Source organism: Lepisosteus platostomus, chromosome 2 (assembly GCF_059453375.1).
Source record: "Lepisosteus platostomus isolate fLepPlt1 chromosome 2, fLepPlt1.hap1, whole genome shotgun sequence".
Classification (NCBI taxonomy): domain Eukaryota; kingdom Metazoa; phylum Chordata; class Actinopteri; order Semionotiformes; family Lepisosteidae; genus Lepisosteus; species Lepisosteus platostomus.
Genome location: NC_142612.1, coordinates 3293799 through 3316643, shown reverse-complemented (window position 1 = coordinate 3316643; position 22845 = coordinate 3293799). Strand labels below are relative to the sequence as shown.

The 22845-nt window shown below is 41.2% G+C and overlaps 1 protein-coding gene across 1 annotated transcript; it reads left to right on the top strand.

The window, feature by feature from the left end:
- The first annotated feature begins 2982 nt into the window (after positions 1-2982).
- On the top strand, positions 2983-16949 carry LOC148675709 (interleukin-1 receptor type 2-like). The gene is made up of 12 exons (XM_088645883.1): positions 2983-3395; positions 5156-5240; positions 5792-6038; positions 7847-8027; positions 8235-8409; positions 9225-9284; positions 10314-10449; positions 12291-12436; positions 13092-13151; positions 14117-14252; positions 14979-15124; positions 15362-16949. Exons 1-12 carry the CDS (start codon positions 3378-3380, stop codon positions 15487-15489), a joined length of 1518 nt encoding a protein of 505 aa, XP_088502009.1. The 5' UTR covers positions 2983-3377; the 3' UTR covers positions 15490-16949.
- The last annotated feature ends 5896 nt before the right edge of the window (positions 16950-22845 follow it).

Below are 22845 nucleotides of genomic sequence, written 5' to 3'. Positions count from 1 at the left end.
GTGACAAAAACGTGGGTCACTCTTGCGGTCTTTAGCAAAACAAATCAGGCCTGAGGGTTTTTGTAAACTGGAATTGGCACTGGTTTTCTCGATTTCGTAAATGCCATCCGAAACGAGCTTGTTTCTCAATCCTGATTTGTGACTGAAACCTCGCAGTACGCCGTGAGCCGGCCGGACTGCGTCACTTCCACGTCAGAAATGAACGCCATGGGTTGAGCTGGTGTGACGGTGGATGCTGCCCTGGAGGATCATGGGAGCCAGCCCGCTTGAACGCCAGTGTCCTCCACCCTTGATTTCCAGCCACTGGGAATGTCGCGCGCCACCACTTTGGGATTGGTTCCCCCAATAACCCGCAGCACGCCGAGCCGTGCTTGTGCGGTTTCCCCCAGAGCAAACGGAACATGGCTTTTGAGTCCATGCTTTTCGATTAAAACTGCCCCCCCGTCACAGAAAGTCCATGTTGATTGAGTTTTCATGATGTGTGATGTCCATCCGTCCATTTTCAATCACCATCTTATCCTTAGAAGCTTGCAGTGAGCTGGGGCCACACCTGGAGGACACCGGGCACCAGGGAGTACCAGCCTCTGGACAACACTTTAGTCTGCGCGGGGACATTGGTAAAAAGGATGTCTGGACAGGACAAGCGACATTTACTGGTGTTCTGTGCATGACAACCTGCAAGCATGCAACGGGAAGCTTAATTGGGCAACACTGTGAAACGTGCTTCAAATTGAATTCCCACAGCACGCAACTCCATTACACAACTTTATTGAATCATTGGATTTTGGAGGTTCCTGCCACTCATGGTAGGGAGGTATCACTGAGTGACTCAGAAATGTCAGTTTTGGTCTTGTGTTCTCATTTATCTTTCTAGGATCTAGAGCCCTAAATACTGCAAAGCTGCTGTCTGTCTGCTGGGACTCGGCTGGTCTCTATCAGGGCACGTTGGTTATTTTTACATAGTGGGTCACGTTTGCGTAGGAACTGAGTAGACGTCGAGGAAAACGTGCAACAAACTCCAAGGAAAGATCTAAATCTTCTCCAGGACATTCCGTGAAGCTGTCATCCACCATTTCCATGGGACTGTCTCTTAAAAGCTCTGCCACATCCTCTGTTGTCATGCCTCTGAAATGTAGCCAACTGTGAAATAATTAAACGTTTGTCTGCACACATTGTTTTTTCAGCGATGCAAATTGAAGGCGCAGGAAATTGTTATAGATAAGGAAGTGTGAACTTCCTGCAACTTTTAGGAGTAGGGACACAGAGTTCCTGTAGGGGAGCGCCTTAATGGAGTCAGTACATGTCAGGAGCAGGAATAAGTCTGATTGTTTTGCAGCTCCAGCACAGACAAGCACTGTGACCTCTGGGCCTTGTCTTGCTCAAAGTGTCGAGTTTAATCAGTATTGCAGGGAAAAAAACATGTCTGTTAAACACGAGAGGCACGTAGCACAATAATGCTTCAAGAATGTGCAATTAATCGAGCTTGGGAGGCAGTAAAATGGATTAAAAAATGGGTGTTTGAAATAAAAAAATACATTTTCCTTGTAAATTGGAGGCAAACTGCATTTTTGCCTCAGAAGTTTGAAGTCTGTAATATCCCAATTCAGCCTACACACGGCACAGATGAACAGCCCCTGGAATACTTAAGGAAAGCATTCTGTTGATATTCATCTATACCCAGTCTTAACCTGAGGCCCCTGTTTGTTTGTTTTTTTGCTTCTAGATTTTCTAGAAACAAATCGTCCCCCTTCCCTGCTGGCGTTCTCGCCCAAAGAAGACATGCAGCCCCAGCGGAGTCATAAGGACAGCGCTTTGTCGGCGGCATCAGCAGTCTGACCTGACACTGTCCTCCCCTCGGCACCCTGGATCTGAGAGGCAGACAGCCTCCTACTCATAATGTACAGAAAGACCAGGATCCAGTCACGCCGGAGGGCTGCAGGATATCCTGTCCAGATATTGAGGAAAAGGAATATGGCGGCACCCAAAGATTGGGGGTGTTTAGCTACAAAAAGGATGGCTCTGGTTTTTTTTTTTTGCTCTTTCAGCACTTAATAAACCGTTAAAATAGCATTTCTGGTTAGCGGTGCAGGCTGTTTGAGGAACTGGAAGGCTAGACCAGCTTCCTTCCTTTCTTCACAATACCTTAGCATGTTCCTAAACATACTGTTCCAGATGCGATGGGCTGCGTTTGCGAAATGTTTTGGTGCTAAGGCTTTTCAAAAAGAACAAACCATGAATTCTAGCCAATTATTAAAAAGCCACATGGAAATCTGCTGTACAACTGGTGTTACGATTCACAAGTGGTTTCAATCCTAGGAGCTGTGTTTTTGACTAATCTCTTTTGTGCTCTCTTAGCGCTAAAATAACAAACTCATTGTGATGACCGGATGCATTTTGGTTTTCTGTGTTGTTAACGGGCTTTAAATATGAAATCTCTTTATGGTTGCGAGATCAGCTCAGCATGGCAATTCTAGCCACACATTTCTTATTTCAATCCAATTCTCAAGCTTTTAAACCCTTTAAAAATGTCTCCACCTTTAACTTGTCCACATCTTCTCTTGAAGCAAAATCCTTTTGTGGTGTTGTGGTGTGGGAGGGTAGGATTTTTTTTCGCTGTTGTCTTCCGATAATAATGAGCAATTCCAAAGGAGTAACCTGCACTTCCACATATAAATAAATGAATCCAGACAAATTTAAACGACAGAAATATGAAAAATAAAATATAAAATTACACACATCTGCCACAATCAGGTAACTGCAGCACAGTATAACAACACAGTAAGAACAGCACGATAGCATGATTTTCAGGGTTATGTACTTTGTTAGTCACAAGCCTAAATGCTGGACATTCTGTAGATACACATCTGCCCTTTTGAGATTCATGTTCTGTCTCTCAAGAAAAAGCTGTGAAGTCCACTTTGACTATTTTTTTTCCTTCAGGAGAAAATGCATCAGTTATGATTTCTGTTTTGACTTATAAATGACAGCTCTCGAATTTTACCCATGAAATGAGAAACGTGCTGTGCTTTAAAATTATGCACATGAAGGAAGCTCATACCACATTCTGGGAAAAAAAAAACATGTTAGTGTCTTGAATGTGATGGGAAAGGCTTTTGTGTTTTTTTTATGAATGGAGCCCATTTGCTATCATTCCCTTAGGTGGTTCACACAGAATATTGCTTTATGTCCATTTCAGCATGTGTTGCAGCTGAAACCGAAGATATGCCAGTGTTTCTGCTGATTGAGAAATGCCCAGGAATTTCCACTCCTTGTGTAGTATACAAGTCTATAAATGTCACAGTCAGGTTCCCCTGCTGTCATTCTGATCATCCAAGAAAAGGAACATTATTGTAAAGTGTCTTTCCTGATTTAATAACATGCTTCTCTGGGATAAGGTAAGGGACCTGTTTTATATATTGCATGATACTTTCCAGAGAAATGACATTTTTAAAATATAAAATCTAAAAAATCTGACTTTTCTGACATTTGTAGCTGCTTGGTTATTCTGAGATTTTTTTTTATTTAATTGAATTACTAACAGTATCCAGTCTTAGAGGCTTAATTGTTGCACTTTTACCTGTATTCTGTTCTTTTGTATTTACACAGTTAAATGACTCAGAATCTATAGTACACATAGATTCTTACTTAATCTCTTTTTTTTCCAATTTAACCCCTTTAGATGGTGTTCCAGATTTTAGAGCATATCTGTTTTGAAATCTTATATAATTTCAGGAATTATGGAGGAAAGAAAAATAAGTATATCTGCATTGTTCCATTTTATGTTTCCTGTTTTCTAGACAAATTTAAGTGCTAGACGTTCTCTCATACATATTTAGGATAAATTTGAAGGCACTATATATGAATGTTATTAAGGACAGCACGTTACAGGAATCACATGAAGTACAATCATCACACATTCTACATGCTTAAACCACACATGCGGCCATCTATTATATGTACAGTAGTAAGTTAGGCTTTGGAAACGTCACTCGCAGTATTGAATATAAGCACCAGATTCCTTAAGTGCTAAAGTGGAGTGAAAGAATGTCCTAAAATGAGCCTTAGGTATGTTAGAATTGCTGGTCTGTTGCACGTCCTAGACATTTTAACCTCTGTGCTTGGCTTTGTAATAAATACTGAGATTACTGGTTAAAAAGAACTGAAGGGACTTAATCAAGATCATCTGGTCCCGAACCGTTTTTGCTAACTGTGTAACAGAAACTCAAGGTCTGTAAATCCAGGAGGTACAGAACCTTTGTAATTTACTAAGCTGCAGGTCAAATCATGACAAAGATATTGTGGACATCTCACACACACACCTTGAGGTGTTTTCAGTAACCTTATGATGCAAAGGGCTTTTGTCATCGGATCTGGAACTTTCCATTCATTTCCTCTATTTCCTGTTCAATGTACGAATCTGTTATTACTGTGTTCCTGGTCAAGCATTGTTGACTACATCTAGCTCATTTTTTCACTGCCTCCTACAAAGACTGTGCATGCAACCATCTCACCTACAGGAACAGCAAACACGTATCCAAATATGGGGCTGTTTCTTGATGTTTTAAAAACAAAATCAATGTGCAGCCCTGTTTGTTGAATCAAAAATGCTGAAGCACTTTTCTACAGCTGTCGAATGGGGAAGGCAGTTGTGTATGGAGATTATTGTGTACTGTACTGTGTATCAATTCGGGGGCAGCGGTGTGGAGTAGTGATTAGCGCTCTGCCTGGAGCGTCCTGGGTTCCAGTTACTGGATGGGGCACTACTGTTGTACCTTTGATGTCACTCAGATTGCTCCAGTAAATGCCCTACTTCAAAAATGGCTTTTTCAATTGACACATTAAGATTATTACAGAGTTAAAGATAGGCTTTGTCCAGAGTGTTTTTAGTTCGGAGACAATGGTCGTCTTCGTTAAGATTATGCTTGTGGTGCCTGTTCTGCAAGCAGCCCTCTCTGCTTGACCTGTCCTTCTCATCAGTTTAGAAGTTCTGTGTCCGGAAAGACGGCACATCTTAAGGAGCACTAAGATTTTCTTTGAGATTTTCCATTGGTTTCTTAATCAAAATAACCAGTGCCACAAGAGAGAACCACTGTGTGTTTTATCTCGGTTTGTCCTTTCACAATGAAGTCTTTGACAGTTTCCGTTTCCTCTGCAGCCCCACTTGGTCTCTCCTGCTTTGCTTATCGTGTCACTTGTGAGCAGAGCCTCTGCTTTCAGACTCCCTCAGATGCCCACCAAAGGTACGTACCAAGGTCTAAAAACCAAATCCCACAGGTAGTAAAATTAATCACAGCTAAAGGTGTGTTTTACGTAGGTTTGAAGTAAGATAGACAGGAATGTTCATTTCAATTTTTTTAATGCCCGTTGCTGTTTTGCACAAGTTCTCCCCCAAAGGGTTCAACAGGCAAAGGCATTTTATGTTTTATTGTCTGAGAGTTTAGGATGTATGCTCAGCTTCAAACAAAAATGAATTTTGTTTGTACTTATAGAGAAAAGAGTGGTTCTAGGAGCCTAGATTCAAGATTCAGTGTTGAATGGCAGTAGTCAAGTACACGTCACATCAAGTATTCTGAAGAAAAAAAGCCACCTGGCTTCTTCTGACTACGTGATTCACATTAAGCATTAGGAAGAGCTGAGGCTTCTGTTACAAGTTTTGAAACCTCCCCACCTGGTGATTGCCAACTGTTTAGGATTGAAAACAGAAGAAAAAAAGCAGTGTTGGGGATTTTTTTCGGGGAAATGAGAGCTTGCTGTTTCCTTGACATTCCTGTCTCCACTGCTTCCTTTCCAGAGTGTGTCCAGTTCCCTCCCGAGGACACCCTGTACGCCCTGCAGGGGGAGGCAGTGGTGCTGAAGTGCCACTCTCTGGCCAGGTACCTGGGTCGCTCTGCGGAACCGGGCTTCACCTTCCAGTGGGTCAACAACTCCGCCGGGCAGGTCATCTCCGCGCAAGGAGGCAGGGTGCACACGCAGGGCGAGCTGCTGTGGTTTTTACCTGCTGTGGTCAGAGACTCTGGGAACTACAGCTGCATTCTCAGGTCAGTCTCCAGCCCCCTCCACGACTGCTGCGCTGTGTCGGGTTTTGGAAGAAATGGAATCCGATTATTTCAAGCAGTCTTGTAGAACCCCATTCCCAGAAGAGTGCAGTATCAGTAGGTTGTCTTTTCCTTCTCTGCTCTTTATGGCCTGATTAAGCTCATCATCATCATTATCTTAATTGGAACAATTTAATACTTTTAAAAGTTCTTCAGCTGCTGCTGGTTTGAAGAAGACATAAAAAATCTGCAGGACTCCAGCTCTCGGGAATTTGCCTTCTGCACGGTGCATGATTTAGACATTGTGTACACTCTTGTACACTTAAGTGCAGTTGAACCACCTCTAAAGCCTATATATGCACATACTGTGGCCCCGAAATGTATTCATACTGTCCATTCAATTCAAGCTTTATTATCCCCTGGGGGGAATTTGTTTTATGGCACAGTCTGATACAACATGACCGACAAAAAAGTACCAACAGGGAAGACAGAACAGGTTCAGACAGAGTTGAGGGAGATAAGAGAGTTTGAGAGCTGTTTTAGTATGAAGGTGTACTTTCAACGGGTGGTGATAGAAACAAATCAAAAGTAAAGACTGGTATGAATTTCAGTGTTCATTTGCAAAAAAAAAAAGAACAGTTGCATGTATGGTATTTCTAACACCATGACGTTCAAGTGTTTTCGTATCCCGACAATCCGTCTGCTGTCTGGATAACTTTGAGGAGGAGTTTACTGTAGTCTTTTCACTCCTGCAGGGTCGCTCCGGCTCCTCCGGGTTTCATGACTTGTGTTCATGCTTTCGTAAGCTCACACCATGAATGTGGTATTAGAGACATTTATCTGAGGACGCTACCAGTCCTTACTTTAACGCACACCAGTGTGGCCAGTAACAGACAGCTTGGCAGAGTGTTCAGGACAGTATAGTCTGGAAGTACCCGCCGTGCAAAGGGAAAATACTGACACTTAGGTGAAACATAGACAGCTGGGAAATCATTGTCTCAACATACTTCCCACCATTGAGCATCTCCCATCTTCCCCAACTTCCCATCCATCTGTTTTCTAACCACTTCATCCAGTCCATGTTTGCAGGGGGGCTGGGGCCTATCCCAGCAGGCGATGGATCCGCCCTGGACAGGGTGCCAGTCCATTGTAGGGCACAAACACACACAATGTTCCCGGTAGACAATTAACCTATCGCATGTCTTCAGGCTGGGGGAGGAAACTGGAGCACCCAGAGCAGACCCACAGGGACACCGGGAGAGCACACAAACCCCACGCATGTACTGTATATCTGGAATCGAACCCAGGGTCCCAGCGCTGTGAGGCAGCAATGCTGAGCCCCGTGGTCTCATACTTACTGCATCTCTAGAATATCTCTATTGTCTAATCCTGTACCTGAGACAGACGACTCGCCGAGAGTAAAAGGACTGAAGATGATTACACCATCAAAACGCGCCTACCGGCATGATACCCGTGCATTTTCCACACCGCCCACCTCCCACCACTAACAGTGGTGCCAGTGTGTCTTCCCTTCATATCCTATTGTATACTGAATCGATGGACATTAACAAACGTTAGGTTTTAAAAAATGAGAACATCTACTGTGTATAAAAACCTTACCATAATAAATCTGCAGTTATTTTCATCTGGGAGTTCCGCCATCTTGTTTTTAGTAGGTCCGTGCTGGATTCCCCCCCAGCCGAAAGCATTCCCATGGGAAATCGGGTCTTGGGAGGTTTGGATCGACCAGGGATGGGGGCTGACTGTATGGTACCGTCCTGGGGCTGATGTCTCTCATGTCCCTTCCGCAGGAATGCCTCCTACTGCCTCGTCAGCCCTTTCTCTCTGAGGGTCTACGAGAGCAAACACGATAATCTGAACGACCTCTCGTTCACGAACACGGCGGACTCCGGCAGCAACGGAAGAGTGTTTTGCCCCCGTTTAACAGAATACATGAAAAGCGCCAAGACGGAGGAGCTGAAGTGGTACAAGGTAGAAAGTCCTTTTGCGTGTCATTTGACTTGGGACTTCGTTTTCACGCTCAATCTGAAAGATTACGTACTGTTACTGTGACCGTATCGATAACGATTTTACAATGACTATGTTCATCTCTTGAGAGTGCAGCCAGCTTCAATATAATGTATTTTGTACATACAAAATTCGTACAAAATGTATTTATAATGTCTGTATTTGTTTCAGGAATCCACCCCTATTCCAGCCTCGCAAAACAAAACACGTTACAAGAAGACCGGGACATCTCTCCTCATTCGAGATGTGAAATCTGGCGATGAAGGATATTACACATGCGAGCTAAATTTTCCATTTAACAACACACACTATAAAGTGTCAAGGGTAATTAAACTGCAGATTACAGGTATTTATAAAAAGCATTGAAATGTTTACCTTATAGCAACCATAAATAGGGTTCTGTTTTCTTGTTAATACAAAAATTCTTCCTGACAGTGGGATAAAAGCCTTTTGTTAATTTACTTTATTAAATTTTTTTATGAAATTACAAATTCTTTCCTGAGTCCCTTGCATAATTTCAGTGAGTTGATATTGAAGTATTTAATTAACATCAAATGTCTCAAATTTTCCTTAAATAACTAAAGATTTTTTGGTTGTCTCACTGAAGTCTGTCTTGGACAGCCTAAGTTAGCACACAGTTTCGCAGGTACAGCCTAAAGGGGTTCTGTTCATGCCATGATTTTCAGTTCCTTAATATCATAAACTGTGTGATTTTAATATCTGCCCAAGTGGGAACTAAAACCCCCAAGAGAGACAAGTATTGGCGATGAGTAAGACAAGAGTTGAACCATTTAAGAGCAGTGTCAGGCACTCCAGACACTGAGAGTAAAATGTGCTCAACAGTGTCAAAGGAAGCACTGAGGTCTAGGAGATCAAGAATGAGAATCAGCTGCCATCAGAAGATCATTAGTAACTTTAACAGAGGCAGTTTCTGTGCTGTGAAATCGCCTGAGACTGAATTGGACGGGTTCGAAGAGGACACTTAAAGCAATGAGAAGGGACATTTTGGCTGCCTTGGTGGGAGACTAGTTTAGCTTACTCTATATGGGTCTGGAAAAACAAATGTTTCCTGAATAACCAAGCATTTAAAAGGACTTTTGTGTTGTTGATTTTCTGTAATGATGCCAGCGGGAAATTGATGGTAAACCTTTTTTTTTAAAGCCCAGCCAGTGAAACCACACATAACTAATCCTCTGAACAACACAGTTGAGACCTCTTTAGGTAAGTAAAGCCAAACAATACTGAGGGCCCAATGTATTCCTGAAGAAGTATGTTTACATTGGATTGCCAGTAAGCTTGAAAATGAAAATGAAATGACTGAAGCAGGAGTAGCTTCATCTCTCCCTGTCTGCATTACACAGGAGTTTCTAGAATTGTAGCTTTACTTGTAACCTCTCTTTCTCATGACCTTCTGAGTGGAGTCAAGTTGCTTTTTGACTCCTCATTTTCTCATACAGGGCTCTGGTCTCTTAGGAATGTGGTCTTTCTAATCTAGTCTTAAGTGTTGATTTCATACTGCTTCTAAGAGGAGCCGTTAGATGTTGTAACAATTCAAAATTATTTGCAGACCAAAGATAGCAGAGGGTCAAACAATCATATTTAAACACAACATTGATGTCTGGTGTGATGTTTGGGTTTCCTTGGTTTAAAACTGAATATTTTAAACATGTGAATAGTATAGCACTCCTTTAAAAAGTATTTATTTTATATTATAATTTTATAATTTATATGAGCATTTATGATGTATGCTCAGCTTCAAACAAAAACAAAAATGTATTGTCTTTTAGATAGAATAGTGGTTCTAAGAGCCTAGATACAAGATTCAGTGTTCAATGGCCGGAGTTCTCGCATTATGTATTTTTTTAACAAAGAAAAGCCACCTGATACGTTCTCTTCTGGGACCTTTGTTTCCAAACTTACTGACTGCTGATGTTATAGCCCTCTCAAGTTTTTTTTGCAAATATCTTAATGCTTCTTAAACTTTTACATATGCATATTACCATCTTGTCCACTTGCTCTGAACATATTATTAAAATTAATGTGAGAGAAGCCTTCTAATTGTATTTACCATTATTGCAACAAATTTAAATTTGTAGTAGATGTAGTATGTCTTTTTAACGGTATATGGAATTTAATAACTGCACTAACTTTAATAATACGCACTTTAGAAACTCTTAATAACTTTGGACAGAATGTTAACGTTTATTTGTAACCAGTCACTAATGCATTTTAACGCATTTTCTATTGCAGGATCCACACTACTAGTACCCTGTAAAGTGTTCATGGGATTCCAGACCACCCAGCAACCTTACATTATGTGGTTGGCAAATAACTCATACGTATTCATGGATTTTCCTGATAAGAGAGTGACAGAAGGCCCGGAATAGTAAGTTCTTTTCAGTGCGCTGTGACCATGCATATTCCTTATAGGCACAAGTATCTCAGTATGTTTCATTTCTGGTTCCACGTGCGTTACAAAAATATAGTTCCCTGAGTGCACGAATCTTTCCCGCGTGTTCCCCCCATATCTGGTTTTCACCCATTCCTGATGGTGGGAGATGGTGTGGTTAGGGAGAGTGAAATCCAATTAACTTACACAGGGATCACACAGCCTTTCAACCAAACTGGTCCTGGGTCATAGCCGAGACTGCAGGGAAGTATTGCACGTCAGCGAGTAACACATCGCTTGCCTGTTTAATCGATCCATGGCCTTTACTGTCTAGAAACACAGCTTGCTAGACAAGGTTTTCTTCAGTAAAAGTTTCTTTTATGTGCCAAACGTGAACTGAAAATTCTGAAGAAGAGGTGCCTGAAATGTCTGCCTTCACTTTACATAATTTACATCATCCTCTTCTTGTGCAAAGGGTGTTTTAGAGTGATGTGTGAAATTACATTTAAATTACAAGTAATAGTGTGTTTTTTCTCCCAAATTATTGTTATTGTTACAATATGAGAGGGTGATTACAGTTTAGTTAATTATCCTGAGTAAAGTCTTTATAAATCTTACCACCTAAAGTCAAGGAATACTGAGTATTATGTGGCAGTTGTGTCCATTATTCTCTGACACAGCTTGATAGAATAGATTAATAATCAGGTCCACACTTAGACAAGTATTTGTTAACAACAAATAACACAGGTATATAATCACAGAACACTGCACAACATACACCAGTTACTCTATACACAGATATTCACAGATCAGTGAGCACCAGGAGCCTATTTTCTATAGACAAAGAAAACCATAAATTCTGTTCTATGTTCTAAATACATAAAACACCTTAACAGGCCAAAGAGAGAACACACAGGTCCTAATAAACAAATTGGATCCTTTAGGACTAAACAGCCCTCTCTAGAAAGGAGCTCACAAATGAATGGGACTCCCTGTTCTCCTTTAGACCCCAAGGCAGGACTCAAAGAGGTGAGATGTTGTTAGATTGTGGATTCCTCAATAAAGGAATCAGATTTCAAGGAGCCACCTTCTCATGGCACTAATGTCCAATGAAGAAGAGGATGATGGTTATGATAATGGTCCTTCTTCACCTCCCTGTTCTGTCTTCCTGTCTCCTGTCTGCTCCTCTCTTAACTGCTATGCCTGGGCCTGTATTTATGCTATAGTACATTCCCAATGGCCCAGTCACTGTTGGGTGTTTTACTCTTTAACACGGCGGTCTTAATGATTTACAGTTGAGTTAATTAGCCTGAGTAAAGTATTAGGACTCCTTTTAATCGTCAGTATCGTCCTCCATGTTCCCTTGCTTGCTGACCCCAGGACAGCTACGCCAATACAGCCAAACAGGAACAAGTAAAGGTTTATTCCAGGCTGAAAAGAGAAGGAAAAAAAAACACAGCGTATCAGCTGTGGAGACTTCTTTGGCTTCTTCACACCCTCTTTCCAGCAGGGAATAAACCTTTACTTGTTCCTTTGCAGCCCACGCATGCTGACGCAGCTCCCTACTGGAACTACTTCTGCCAAACAGTACCCATTGCTCCAAACCTTCTGAGTAAGGCACTCAAGCAGGGACGCTCGAGTTCCAATCTGTCTGAAACAATATGATAAGTTAAATTTCTGAGTGTGCTGCCATCGTGAGAGTGACGATGAAATATATGGGGAAGTTTCTGCTTTTTCCTCAATCCACAAAATCTGCACGGTTACAATTACATACCCATGCCTATTCATGAGTCATTGGGAAAAGTTACGCTAACCTAAGGTCATGTTTTTCTTTACAGTGTGCTCACTGAGCCAGAGGGCAATTTTGCTGGGCTAGACCTAATCATTTCTCAAGTACGCCAAGAGGATGTCAGTACGGAATTCAAATGCATTGCCAGAAACGGTCTGGGATCACATGAGTCGACTGTGAAGATAAAGTTGATAGGTATGGCAGTCTGGACAGAAAAAGCCATTGATTATGATTATCCCCAGATGGGGCAGCCAGTGTTTGTGTGAAGTTAGCCCGAACAAGTGGGTAATCTAGCCCTCATCACTCACTGCCAAGCCTTGAGGAACTTAAAATGGGTTAGCAGGATCTTTATTGATTCAGGGTGGATCTGTAAATGTTGCTTTCTGTGGTGCGGAAATATATATCAATAGCCTAGGTAATACAAATATTGAGGAGGATAACTCCAAAATCACGGTATGGATCAGGCTGTCTTGATCAAGTTTAACTGCACCTAAATATAATTCAGAAAATTCTTTCGAGAACTTTATAATTATTATGTCAATTATAATTTAAAAAAGGTTCCATGTTAGTGCAAGGTTATTAACCTGTATGTGATACGAGATGTCAGGCAGTCATGTTACATATTTACTAATAAATCAATCTTGAAATTATATTACTTCCTTATTTAGTCTTTAGATATATAAAACAAACATTGCTGCCTGTGACAAATCCAATACCTTCTTCTAAAGAGGCTCTCCAATTTGAATAATGACAGCTTCACCTTTTCTACATAGTGAATATGAAGTGATCAGGCTGATGAATGGTACTGTATACTGTGAACACTAACTTCAGTATCTTGTGTTGGTGACAGATGAAATTCCTGCTCCAAGGATCATCTATCCAGTTAATGTCATCTTTGTGAGCAGACTTGGTAAGTCATTACTATTACAAACTGTTATACGTTATTATTATACTGTGTGTTATAATTGTTAGGATTACCCTCATATTATTTGCAATTGTATCTGTCAATTTTAAGTACAGTGCAGTTACGAAGAAGGTTGCACAGCTGAACATTGTGTTTCTTCTCTTTTCAGCATGGAATAAATCTTTACTTGTTCCTTTGCAGCCTACGCATGCTGACGCAACCTTAGGTCAAAATATCACATAAAAATACTTCTGCTTTCAAATGCTCTTGTGACCAACTTTTAAGCACACATCTTCTACTTTAAAAATTAATGTTTCACTTTTTTTTCCTGTTTGTCTAAAACTGTCTTGGTTCAGTCTGGAGCAAGAATAGAGACAGTGCTTTACAATAAGTCAGTCTACTCTTGAGCAAGAGCTCTGGGCTGTAAAACGATCATGACTATGCTTTTTAACTCTTGTCCATTTATACTGTTCCTGGTTTCTATCCTCACTTAAGGGTACTTATCCTTGAACTTACCCTGACTTACTTAAATCCAAGTCTTCGTACAAGACTGTGTTTGGGGTACAGTAATCATAGAATTTCATGAGATGCAAAAAATTGACATTAGCTGGAAATGTAATCATGCAGCGTGCAGAAGCAGAGGCAGACATCTTTGTTAGCCCATCTTCTCCGGAGGTCTGCTGTATGTTCGCAGTGATCCCCGGTTAATCGCGGCTGAAACGTGTTTTCTAGTGCCGTGAACGGTCTAATTTTGAATCGCTACAGCACCGTGATCATAACAGTATCTTGTAAATGCCAACACACCATAAAAGTGGGAAATCCGAATTGGGTAGATTTTGGTATCTGTAAGGTTTTGGGGATCATACTGTAAACCTTCCATACGCGGGGAGGGGTGCCTGTATTGTATTACTGCCCTGGTGTCTCTATGTTGATTCACTTCTTAATGTTGCTGTTAATTTTGCTCATTGAAGGCTCCAATCTGATAATCCCCTGTCGAGTGAATACAGGCCATCAGCTGGAAAACGCCACCGAAGTCATGTGGCTTATGAATGGCCGGGAGATCGAAGACTCTTTCATGAGTGGTCGAGTCACGCAGGAGGATAAGAGGTAATCTTGAGAAACTTACATTTCTTCATTGAACATCGCAGTCCCGTTAGTCCCGTTGATGAAGCCGTTCACTCTCATTTTTATTTAAAAAACAGTGTATGCGGAGTGTATGCGGGCCTCTGCTGGGCAAATATCAGCTTATGAATTAAATATTAATTATCACAAATACACTTAAATATGCTTGAAGGGCATCATTAGCATACACGGTGGCTCTGTGGCTCAGGATCTGCGCCTGTGGCTGGAAGGTCGCTGGTTCAAATCCCGCGGCCGGCAGAGGAATCCTACTCCCTCGGGCCCCTGAGCAAGGCCCTTAACCCCAGCTGCTCCAGGGGTGCCGTATAAATGGCTGACCCTGCGCTCTGACCCCCAGCTTCTCTCCCTGTCTGTGTGTCTCATGGAGAGCAAGATGGGGTATGAGAAAAGACAAATTCCTGATGCAAGAAATTGTATATGGCTTATAAAGTGATCTTATCTTATCTATATTCTTCATCATTCCCCTGTGTTCCCATAAACCTCAATTTCTTACGTGCAACACACTCTGAAAATCTATCTTTCTTCAATTTAACTACAAGCAAAACACAGCACCACTACTGCAACACCAAGCAACATGTGTGGAGTCGTTTTACTGGCTGCAACTCAGAAAGCGCCGAGCATGCTTAACGAAATGGAGCAGAGATCTAAACATTGTGTAACAGTCATGTTAATTTGGCTTCCTTCTTTTTGCAGAGTGTACAGTAAAAATGGAACTATCTATTCTGAGATCATTCTCATCTTCTCTGAGGTGCGCGAGGAGGATACCAGAGCAGAAATTAAGTGTGTTGCACAGAACAGCAAAGGATACCATGAAGTTATTGTTCAGGTTAATTTAGAAGGTAGGTCAAAATCTGTAACACTTGCCTCTCGTCTAGTGGATCGAGTTGTAACCGTGCTTTAGCATTCCTGAATTCATATTACTCAAATGCCCCCATGAACAAAATCTAACAAAGAAAAACGACGCGTTTTAAATGACCCTCTTTTTCTAATTTTCAGTGATGTACTCTGCTAGATCTGTGAATTTCAGCATCTTTCCTGTTTTTTTCATCCTTTTTCCATTTTTTACTATTTTCCAGATTCAAAGTTGACGTGGCTTATAGTGGGATTGACCGGGACAGCCACCTTCCTCTCTGTTGTCTGCATATTCCTCTACCATCTGTTCAAGCCCCGTTCCAAAAAGGATTATTTCTTAGCGAAATCTTAAGAGGTGTTCGCCTCCAGCAAGCACCGGAGCCTCTAAATGTATTTATATCCCAGATGAGCCGTCACTAAAACTTGATTTAGTATAAACATCCTTGACGTACATTCAGTGTTTTGTTATACAAATGAGTAATAAAACTAAAGGTCTGTATGTATAAACAGGGCATCTGTCAAATGCAGGATGCTTAAATTTACTGTATTTGTACCCCAGCAATCATTATTGTTGACTCTTCCTTTATCTTTGATATTCTGAGGGAGGTGCTTCCTGTAGTCATTTATTCGATTCTTAAATGCCGCATGGGGAAAACATTCCTTTTCCGCAGAACCTCCTCGGCTCCCCAGAGTGTGCAGCCTGTATCTGAGCTTTCCACAGATTACTGTACCAATCAATAACTCCCACTCTCACCCATCTGGTCTTTGAACCTGGTGTCCTTCATGTTGTTATCCTTTTGTAAACTCTGTTTGCAACCAAGCCCGAGCAGTCTGACCGAATGCTACAGTATTTGGCTGAAATATCACAACGTACTTTAGAGCGTCAGTCTCGTCACAAAAAGGGTGGCATTCTCTGCTTTAACATGAGCTTTGCTTTCCTGCGCTTCTGGTGAGGTCTAGGGAGGACCAGAAACTCTCGTTTGTGTCATCTATCCACATCATTTTCAAGTTCTCGCCTTCCGCAGGTGCCCAGATTCACCTGAATGGGCGTCATGGAGACACTACACTATGTCCTGATGAGGCCAGTTTGATTTTTGACACTGCCGGATTGTTGTCTTGTGTTTGCCTTTTAGACCAATTTTCTGACGCACATTTGGGTAGCAGCCATCCCACCATCCTTCAATGTCTTGGGCTCCACAGTTGAAACTGTTTGAAAACTCATGGGCATTTTCATAGTTGTCACTAGAGCTCTGGAGAACAAAGCGTTTTTTTTCCTCATATCTTTGGATGGTTCTCTGACTTTCCACATCTTCAAGTGGTACAGTCAGTTTTTAGTTTTTACTTCTCTGTTCAGCTGCTTTGATACACTTGCAGTGAAGGTGACCTGCTGAAGATTCAAGATTTGGAAACTAAGTGAAACTACCAGATTAACAACTGACTATTACCTTTAGTATTGAATTGACAGAGTATTTTTCAGCGTATGTATATTTGAAATTATATGTAATTACATATATTGAGCCCTTTGAGAGCGAGAGTGTGCTCATGTGTGGGATCACAGCAGCTCGTTGTCTGACCAGGAGGGGTCACAGGGGGTGATCAGGTCAGCCCAGTCCATCACTGGGGTACAGCTCCCCTCTACTGTGGACATTTTTACAACTCGCTGTCTCTTGCAATACTTCGCTGGAAGTAGTGCTGCTGTTCAGTGTTTATGTTTTTGGTGATTCCTTTAATCTCTTTGTATGGGAGCGCACATGCAAATAAGCATTTAATTGCGCTGGTGCATATGACAAATAAACTGAACTGAACTGAAAATTCACATCATTCTGTACCTTTTTTATTACATTTTAATTCATACAGTGAGTATTGCAACATCACGAGAAGCGTCTTCATTTCCTTTGCTGCATCAATATTGAGTTACGGTTTATCAGGTTAATGAATACATTTGGAGGCTACTGCTGTCATGGAAACAGCAGTCCAAACAATGCTTTCCCCTGTCCTGTGCAGCTGAGGTTTTAAAGACACATATGGCAGATGAGGAGCTACAGTGCTTGAAGCACTGAACTGAGACACTAAGAATCTGCAGGACTGCAGCAGTCAAATATCAGTACTATTCAATAATAATAATTATAATAATCTCCCCTCCACCACCACCAGTGTGCAGCATCCACCTTACTGTATGTGTGGTTTAAGCGCTTGAACGTCTGCCCTGCAAAGGACTGGCGTCCCATCCAGGGTGTATCCTGCCTTGCTCCCGTTGCTTGCTGGGATAGGCTGCGTCTGTATCGCATAAAGCGGTTAGAAAATGGATGGAGAAAAAGTTGCAAATGACACTAGGACGTCTATCCCAACGTGCTCGTTAGGTTCCCACATTTTGCCAGTGTTTGCTTGCTTGCTTGAGTCAGTGGATTTTAGAATTTTCTTTTTAGCTGTTTCTAGGAGGAAGCCACTATATCACTGTCTATACTGTACTGTACATCATACAGAGAGATATCAAACATCAAGAGCAACATCTAAAAAAAACCACAAGGTGGCACACAAGAGAGGGATTTACATAATTCCAAACAATTGTCTACAAATGGACGCACTGTGCCTGAGGGTTAATAAATTACTAAGTACCATTCACTACCCATTGTGTGGGCAGTAAATTTGATTGAAGTGCATGTCACATTAGAGTTAATATGAGTTAATATGTGATAGGTTTGATGTCAATTTAATATTTATTTAGTTTAAACCTACAGCACTGAATGCTGAAAGTATAAAGGAACAACCATCTGTGGTTTTAATTTTCTAGTGTATTCTGACTTTCCACATCATCTTTATTCGTGCCAGTTCACATCTGACTGAGGTCTTTGGGAAGAGTTTTGGGAAGGACATTTTCTATTAGGAAAGGAAACAGTATATAAGAAAATCTGCAGTATATACTGTATGTCCCACTTCAGCCACAGCAGAATGTCTGAATATGTATGCAATCATGGCAAATGTACGTAACAAATACTAATCGAAACTTCAAAGTGTCTTGACTGCAAACCTGAAAGCCACAAACTGAGAGATGCATAGGGTTCAATATTTTTGCAATATTTTTATTTCTGAAAGACACACTTGGGATAACATCACATCTTAATAAGTGGATATTTTCAGAGTGCATAATGAACAGTGAACAGGAAACTCGAAATTCATTGCACCAGACATTGCTGAGAAAAACAGTTCAAGTCTGTTCACCTGTAATCGTTCCATTTCACAAAAGTGTGAAATAACACAACATTCTTCTGAAGCCGTCAGGAAATGGCACCTTACTCAAAACTAATCACAGAAAAAAATGCCTGTCTTTTGTTTAAGAAATCTCTAACATTGCAACCAACAAGACTATGTAACCTACATATACTGTAAGTATTACATACTGTATAGAAGAGCTGTTTCAAAGCTCTTATTAAAAATGCTCCTGGAAAACTCATCGTGTCCCACATGTTCACGAGAGGGAGTTTAAAATGAAAGCGCACAGTGGCTGAAATGTCTATTCTGTTTGTGGTGTGTGGTTGCTTTAGTTCAAGTATAACAGCTTTTTAAACCCAACCATTATACAGTATAAACTGTATTCATAAACTGACTACATGAATACAGTGAAACATTGATTCCAGACTTTTGCATTAAATCAATTCCTTAAGATCCTAAGAACAGTTATCTATGGGATGATGACATGTGGCCTGTCTAGCCCATGTGGCTGTTAATAGCTAATTGACCTAATCGAGCTGTGTCTTGACAGAAGGGTATCTGCTTCAGCAGCTTGGCCATTGCCATATACATATTTGTGTAAAAGGCATGCCACCTGGTCTGGGTTTTTAAAACGTGCGTCCATGTACTTTCCACTGAAGTCCTTTGGTTCGGATTTCACGGCTCAAAGCTGATTGAATTTGAGTGGGGCATTTATAAATGAATACAGGGGAACAGGATTTCGTTACATCAAGCCATACAGCATATGGCACGGACCACTTTCTTTTTCATCTGACTTTCTCGGCTCGAGTTGTATTTGTGTCTCTTGCATGAGTGTGGATCTCGTTTTTTTTTTCTTACTGCTTATCCGGTTGTGTTCTGTTGGATCCGTTTTCTTTAACTTCCAACTGGTCAAGATGGTAAACTAAACACACCATAGCTTCTGATAACAGCTTCATAACAGCTTAGTGCCAGGACATGTCCACTACAAGGAAGACCAGTTCTGTCACTCTCTGTCCTTTGCACCCAACAGTAAAGGAAGCTAGAGCAATCTGGCGCAACACTCTGTTTTTGCGCTTGGTCATTTCCTTTCCTTTGGCTTTGCGGTTTCTTTTCAGTAATGACTTCTATTGGGATAGTGGTGTATTGAGACAAGTAATGCAACAGCAGTGAAAACTCCCACAGCACATGTCCCTGTGTTATCACAGCTGAAGCTCAACACTGAAAGTCTGGGTTATGTCTTGTCACTGCCCTGACTTCCCTTAATGTCACTGACACGGCTGTGCCGAGAGCAAACATTCAATTGCAATACTGTTCACATTCATTTTGCCCGTTTAACACGACAGCATTTAATTGACTCGAGTTGATACTGTACAGTACAGAGTAAAGCAGTACTTTCTGCTTCTCCAGAACACAGTCCTTTTCCCACAAAACATTTTCAATACAGGTTTTCTTTGGAGAGCACCCTTCCAAATTAAACGTGAAACAGGAAATTGTTTTTCAGTGCCTGTACATACTTTGTGTAAAAATATTGTTATTGTTTAGACTTTTTTTTGTCTGTTGATTTTCGACACAGCAGTAGAAATAAACGTACAGAACATACTGTACACCTGGGGACTGGTCTGCATTGAACTGTTCGATAAAGGTCGTTTGTGCTTCCCAGTTTATCTTTCAAGATGAATAATAGCCCTGTCTTACCCCTTTTTTACACTGAGCTGGCTAAAGATGCCCAATAGAACTGGAACCTGGCCAGTGTCAACATTTACAGTTCTAGGGAGCTTCAGAGCAAGAAAGGGACTGTGGTGTTTACTGAGTTGTATCGGGTCTTTGTCACATTGATCAAAGGAATCGTCTGGCTTACCTTGGTTAATTAAGTTCTCTGCAAATAATTAAGGGCGATTAAAGGCTGAGGAACAGAGGGATAAAAAGGCATGTAGATGGAGAGACACATTGTTACGGTCCTTGGTCAGAGTGTTATTTTTATTTTTTAATAGCTTTCTCCTCTTTTCCCAGGTTTTGCCAATTAATTAAGTAGAGGAGGTGGGAGCATTTAAAAGGGGAAGACAGGACTGCAAACAGGGGGTGCTGAGAGATTGGACAGGGGGAACGGAGATAGTTGAGCGGTGTGTGGTTTTTGGGCTGGGGAAAGACGTGTTGGATAATTCTGTGTGTTTTCGGTTTGGTTAGTGTAGAATGCACCTTTTTTATTTTGGTATGGCCTTATTGTTTGGGCACAACCACCTTTTTTTCCTGGTTCTAGTCTGTCTAGTTGGTTTATTTTTCTTTTATAGTCCGTTAGCTTTTTCTTAGGTTTTTATTCTTTTTTTGTCTTTCCCCTCCCGATTTCCCTGGTTTTGCGATGATAATAAAATTGATTTGTTTTCCCAGGGGAAGCTGATCTCTCGAGTGTTCTTTTTATGTTGTGGCTTTTGGTCAAACCCTAGACATATTTTTAAGGTCGTAACGCCCATTGACTTTGAATCATTCAGATTTAGAGAGAGATATTTAACTGTACATCATGTGCTGTCTAGTTTACTGGACAGGTTTATCTCTCCCGTTGACCTGTGTAGGTGTTATAAAGGATCTTTGAATACTTGGTAACAGTCTGGGGGTTTTTTGCGTGGTCTGGATGTAGGCCTCTGAGACTCCTTGTTTGTAAATAGAGTGACTCGTAGGTTATGTTGTGCGTTGTTAAGTGTGAGTCACTGCCATTGTTAATTAATATTAGTTTATCCCAGTGTGCTTGACTTATTGTTCTTTTTGCCAAAGCTGTGCCAGAGAACAAATGATCTCAGGTCCCTCTACCAACTGCTTGGGTTTATTCTTGGCATATCTTTATAATTCGGGAGTTATGATTATTCATTCTAATTATTGACTAACCTGCTCAGTCTTTTTCCAGTATTTCCAGGTGTTCTCTATTTTTCGTAACCTTCTTTTTGTATCAGTATCTTTAAGCTACTTCACATTGACTGTTAAAAAAAACTGTCTCTATTTATGTTCTCAGAAAACATCTCTGACTCCCGTTACATGCAGCATAGCACAGTTACAGGACTAAATATGCTTTCTTTTGCCTTTTTTTCGTGTAAAAATCAGAAAACATACACTGTAAGCGTATATACAGTATGCTAAAGGTACCTATGTTTTCTATATTTTCTAACAAAACGTGATTCACAGTCTAGCTGCAGTTTTATTATAAGAATGTAATGTTTTTATCATGTTTATAAAGCACTGAGATTTAATTCTACAGCATCACCATCAATTGTCCAATAAAGGGAGTTACAGCCAGTCATTAAGACTGGCCGCACCAATGTTCGCCAGGAGATGGACCTTAACTGTTTATTTTGTCGGCATTGTGAAGACGTTATTGTAACAGGAGCCAGTTACAAGACAGACAGGGGGGGCGTGACGACGGTGATCTAGTGCTCGGGGGGGGGGGTGTGGCGCAGGAAAACAAAATCAGAATCCGGGGCAGTCCAGAGTCCAAAACCGGGAGATCCATCCGAGACAAACAAGGTTAAAAACCGGTGCGTCTCTCCTGGACCGGCTGATAGGCGGACTTCCAGGTGTCCATCTCCCAGTGCTGAGCCAGGAATAGCAAGAGCACCAGGTTTAGATAAGGAGACAGAACAGGGGGCAGGTGCGCGTAATCAGGTAAAATAAGCACCCTTAAGAGGAGGGACCGAGATCGTGACAGATATTTTTCACTGCACTGGTGTTTGGGCTGTTAAAGGTCCAGGAATAAGCTTATAACAGCAGTAGACAACAGTGCTGTAGCTGTCTTGGTTTCTGCCACAAAAAGACTCTTTGTCTAGATTTCTGGCTTTTCCCCAGTCAGTCTGAGTCATGATTTTTCCTTGATTTTCAATTGCACGGCATTTTCGAAAATGTATTTCTAAAATAGTTTCCATCTTGGAAAAGCCCTTTATTATTATTGTTGTTGTTGCCATTTTAGTGAGCAGATTGATTTTTTCTTCTAACCTCGTATCACGTCTGCACCCTTCAGTGAGTAGAACTGATAACTGCCTTAATTAAACTTTTGAGCCAAGTAATTTCTTTTACCTAAGCAACCTATGTTTGCCAAACTATCATCGAGGAGCTATGAGCTCAGGCATAATAATTTTGTGCTCTGTGTGTTTTCTTTAATTCAGAAATGAACTAACATTTAAAAGAAATATACTGTACATTCCCAATACAGAGCACAAATGGGTTATCCTATCCAGTGTTTGAAAGTGTTTCACCTGTATTTAATGAGACTTCTAGGAGGAATCCTACTCCGTTGGGCCCCTGAGCTGACCCTGCGCTCTGACCCCAAGCTTCTCTCCCTGTCTGTGTGTCTCATGGAGAGCAAGCTGGGGTATGAGAAAAGACAGATTCCTAATACATGAAATTGTATATGGCCAATAAAGTGATCTTATCTTATTATATTGCACATTCCTTAAATTTTGCAAAGTTTCAGCAGGAGGTCAAACCAACAGTGTTGTCATTGACTGTATGAAAAGAG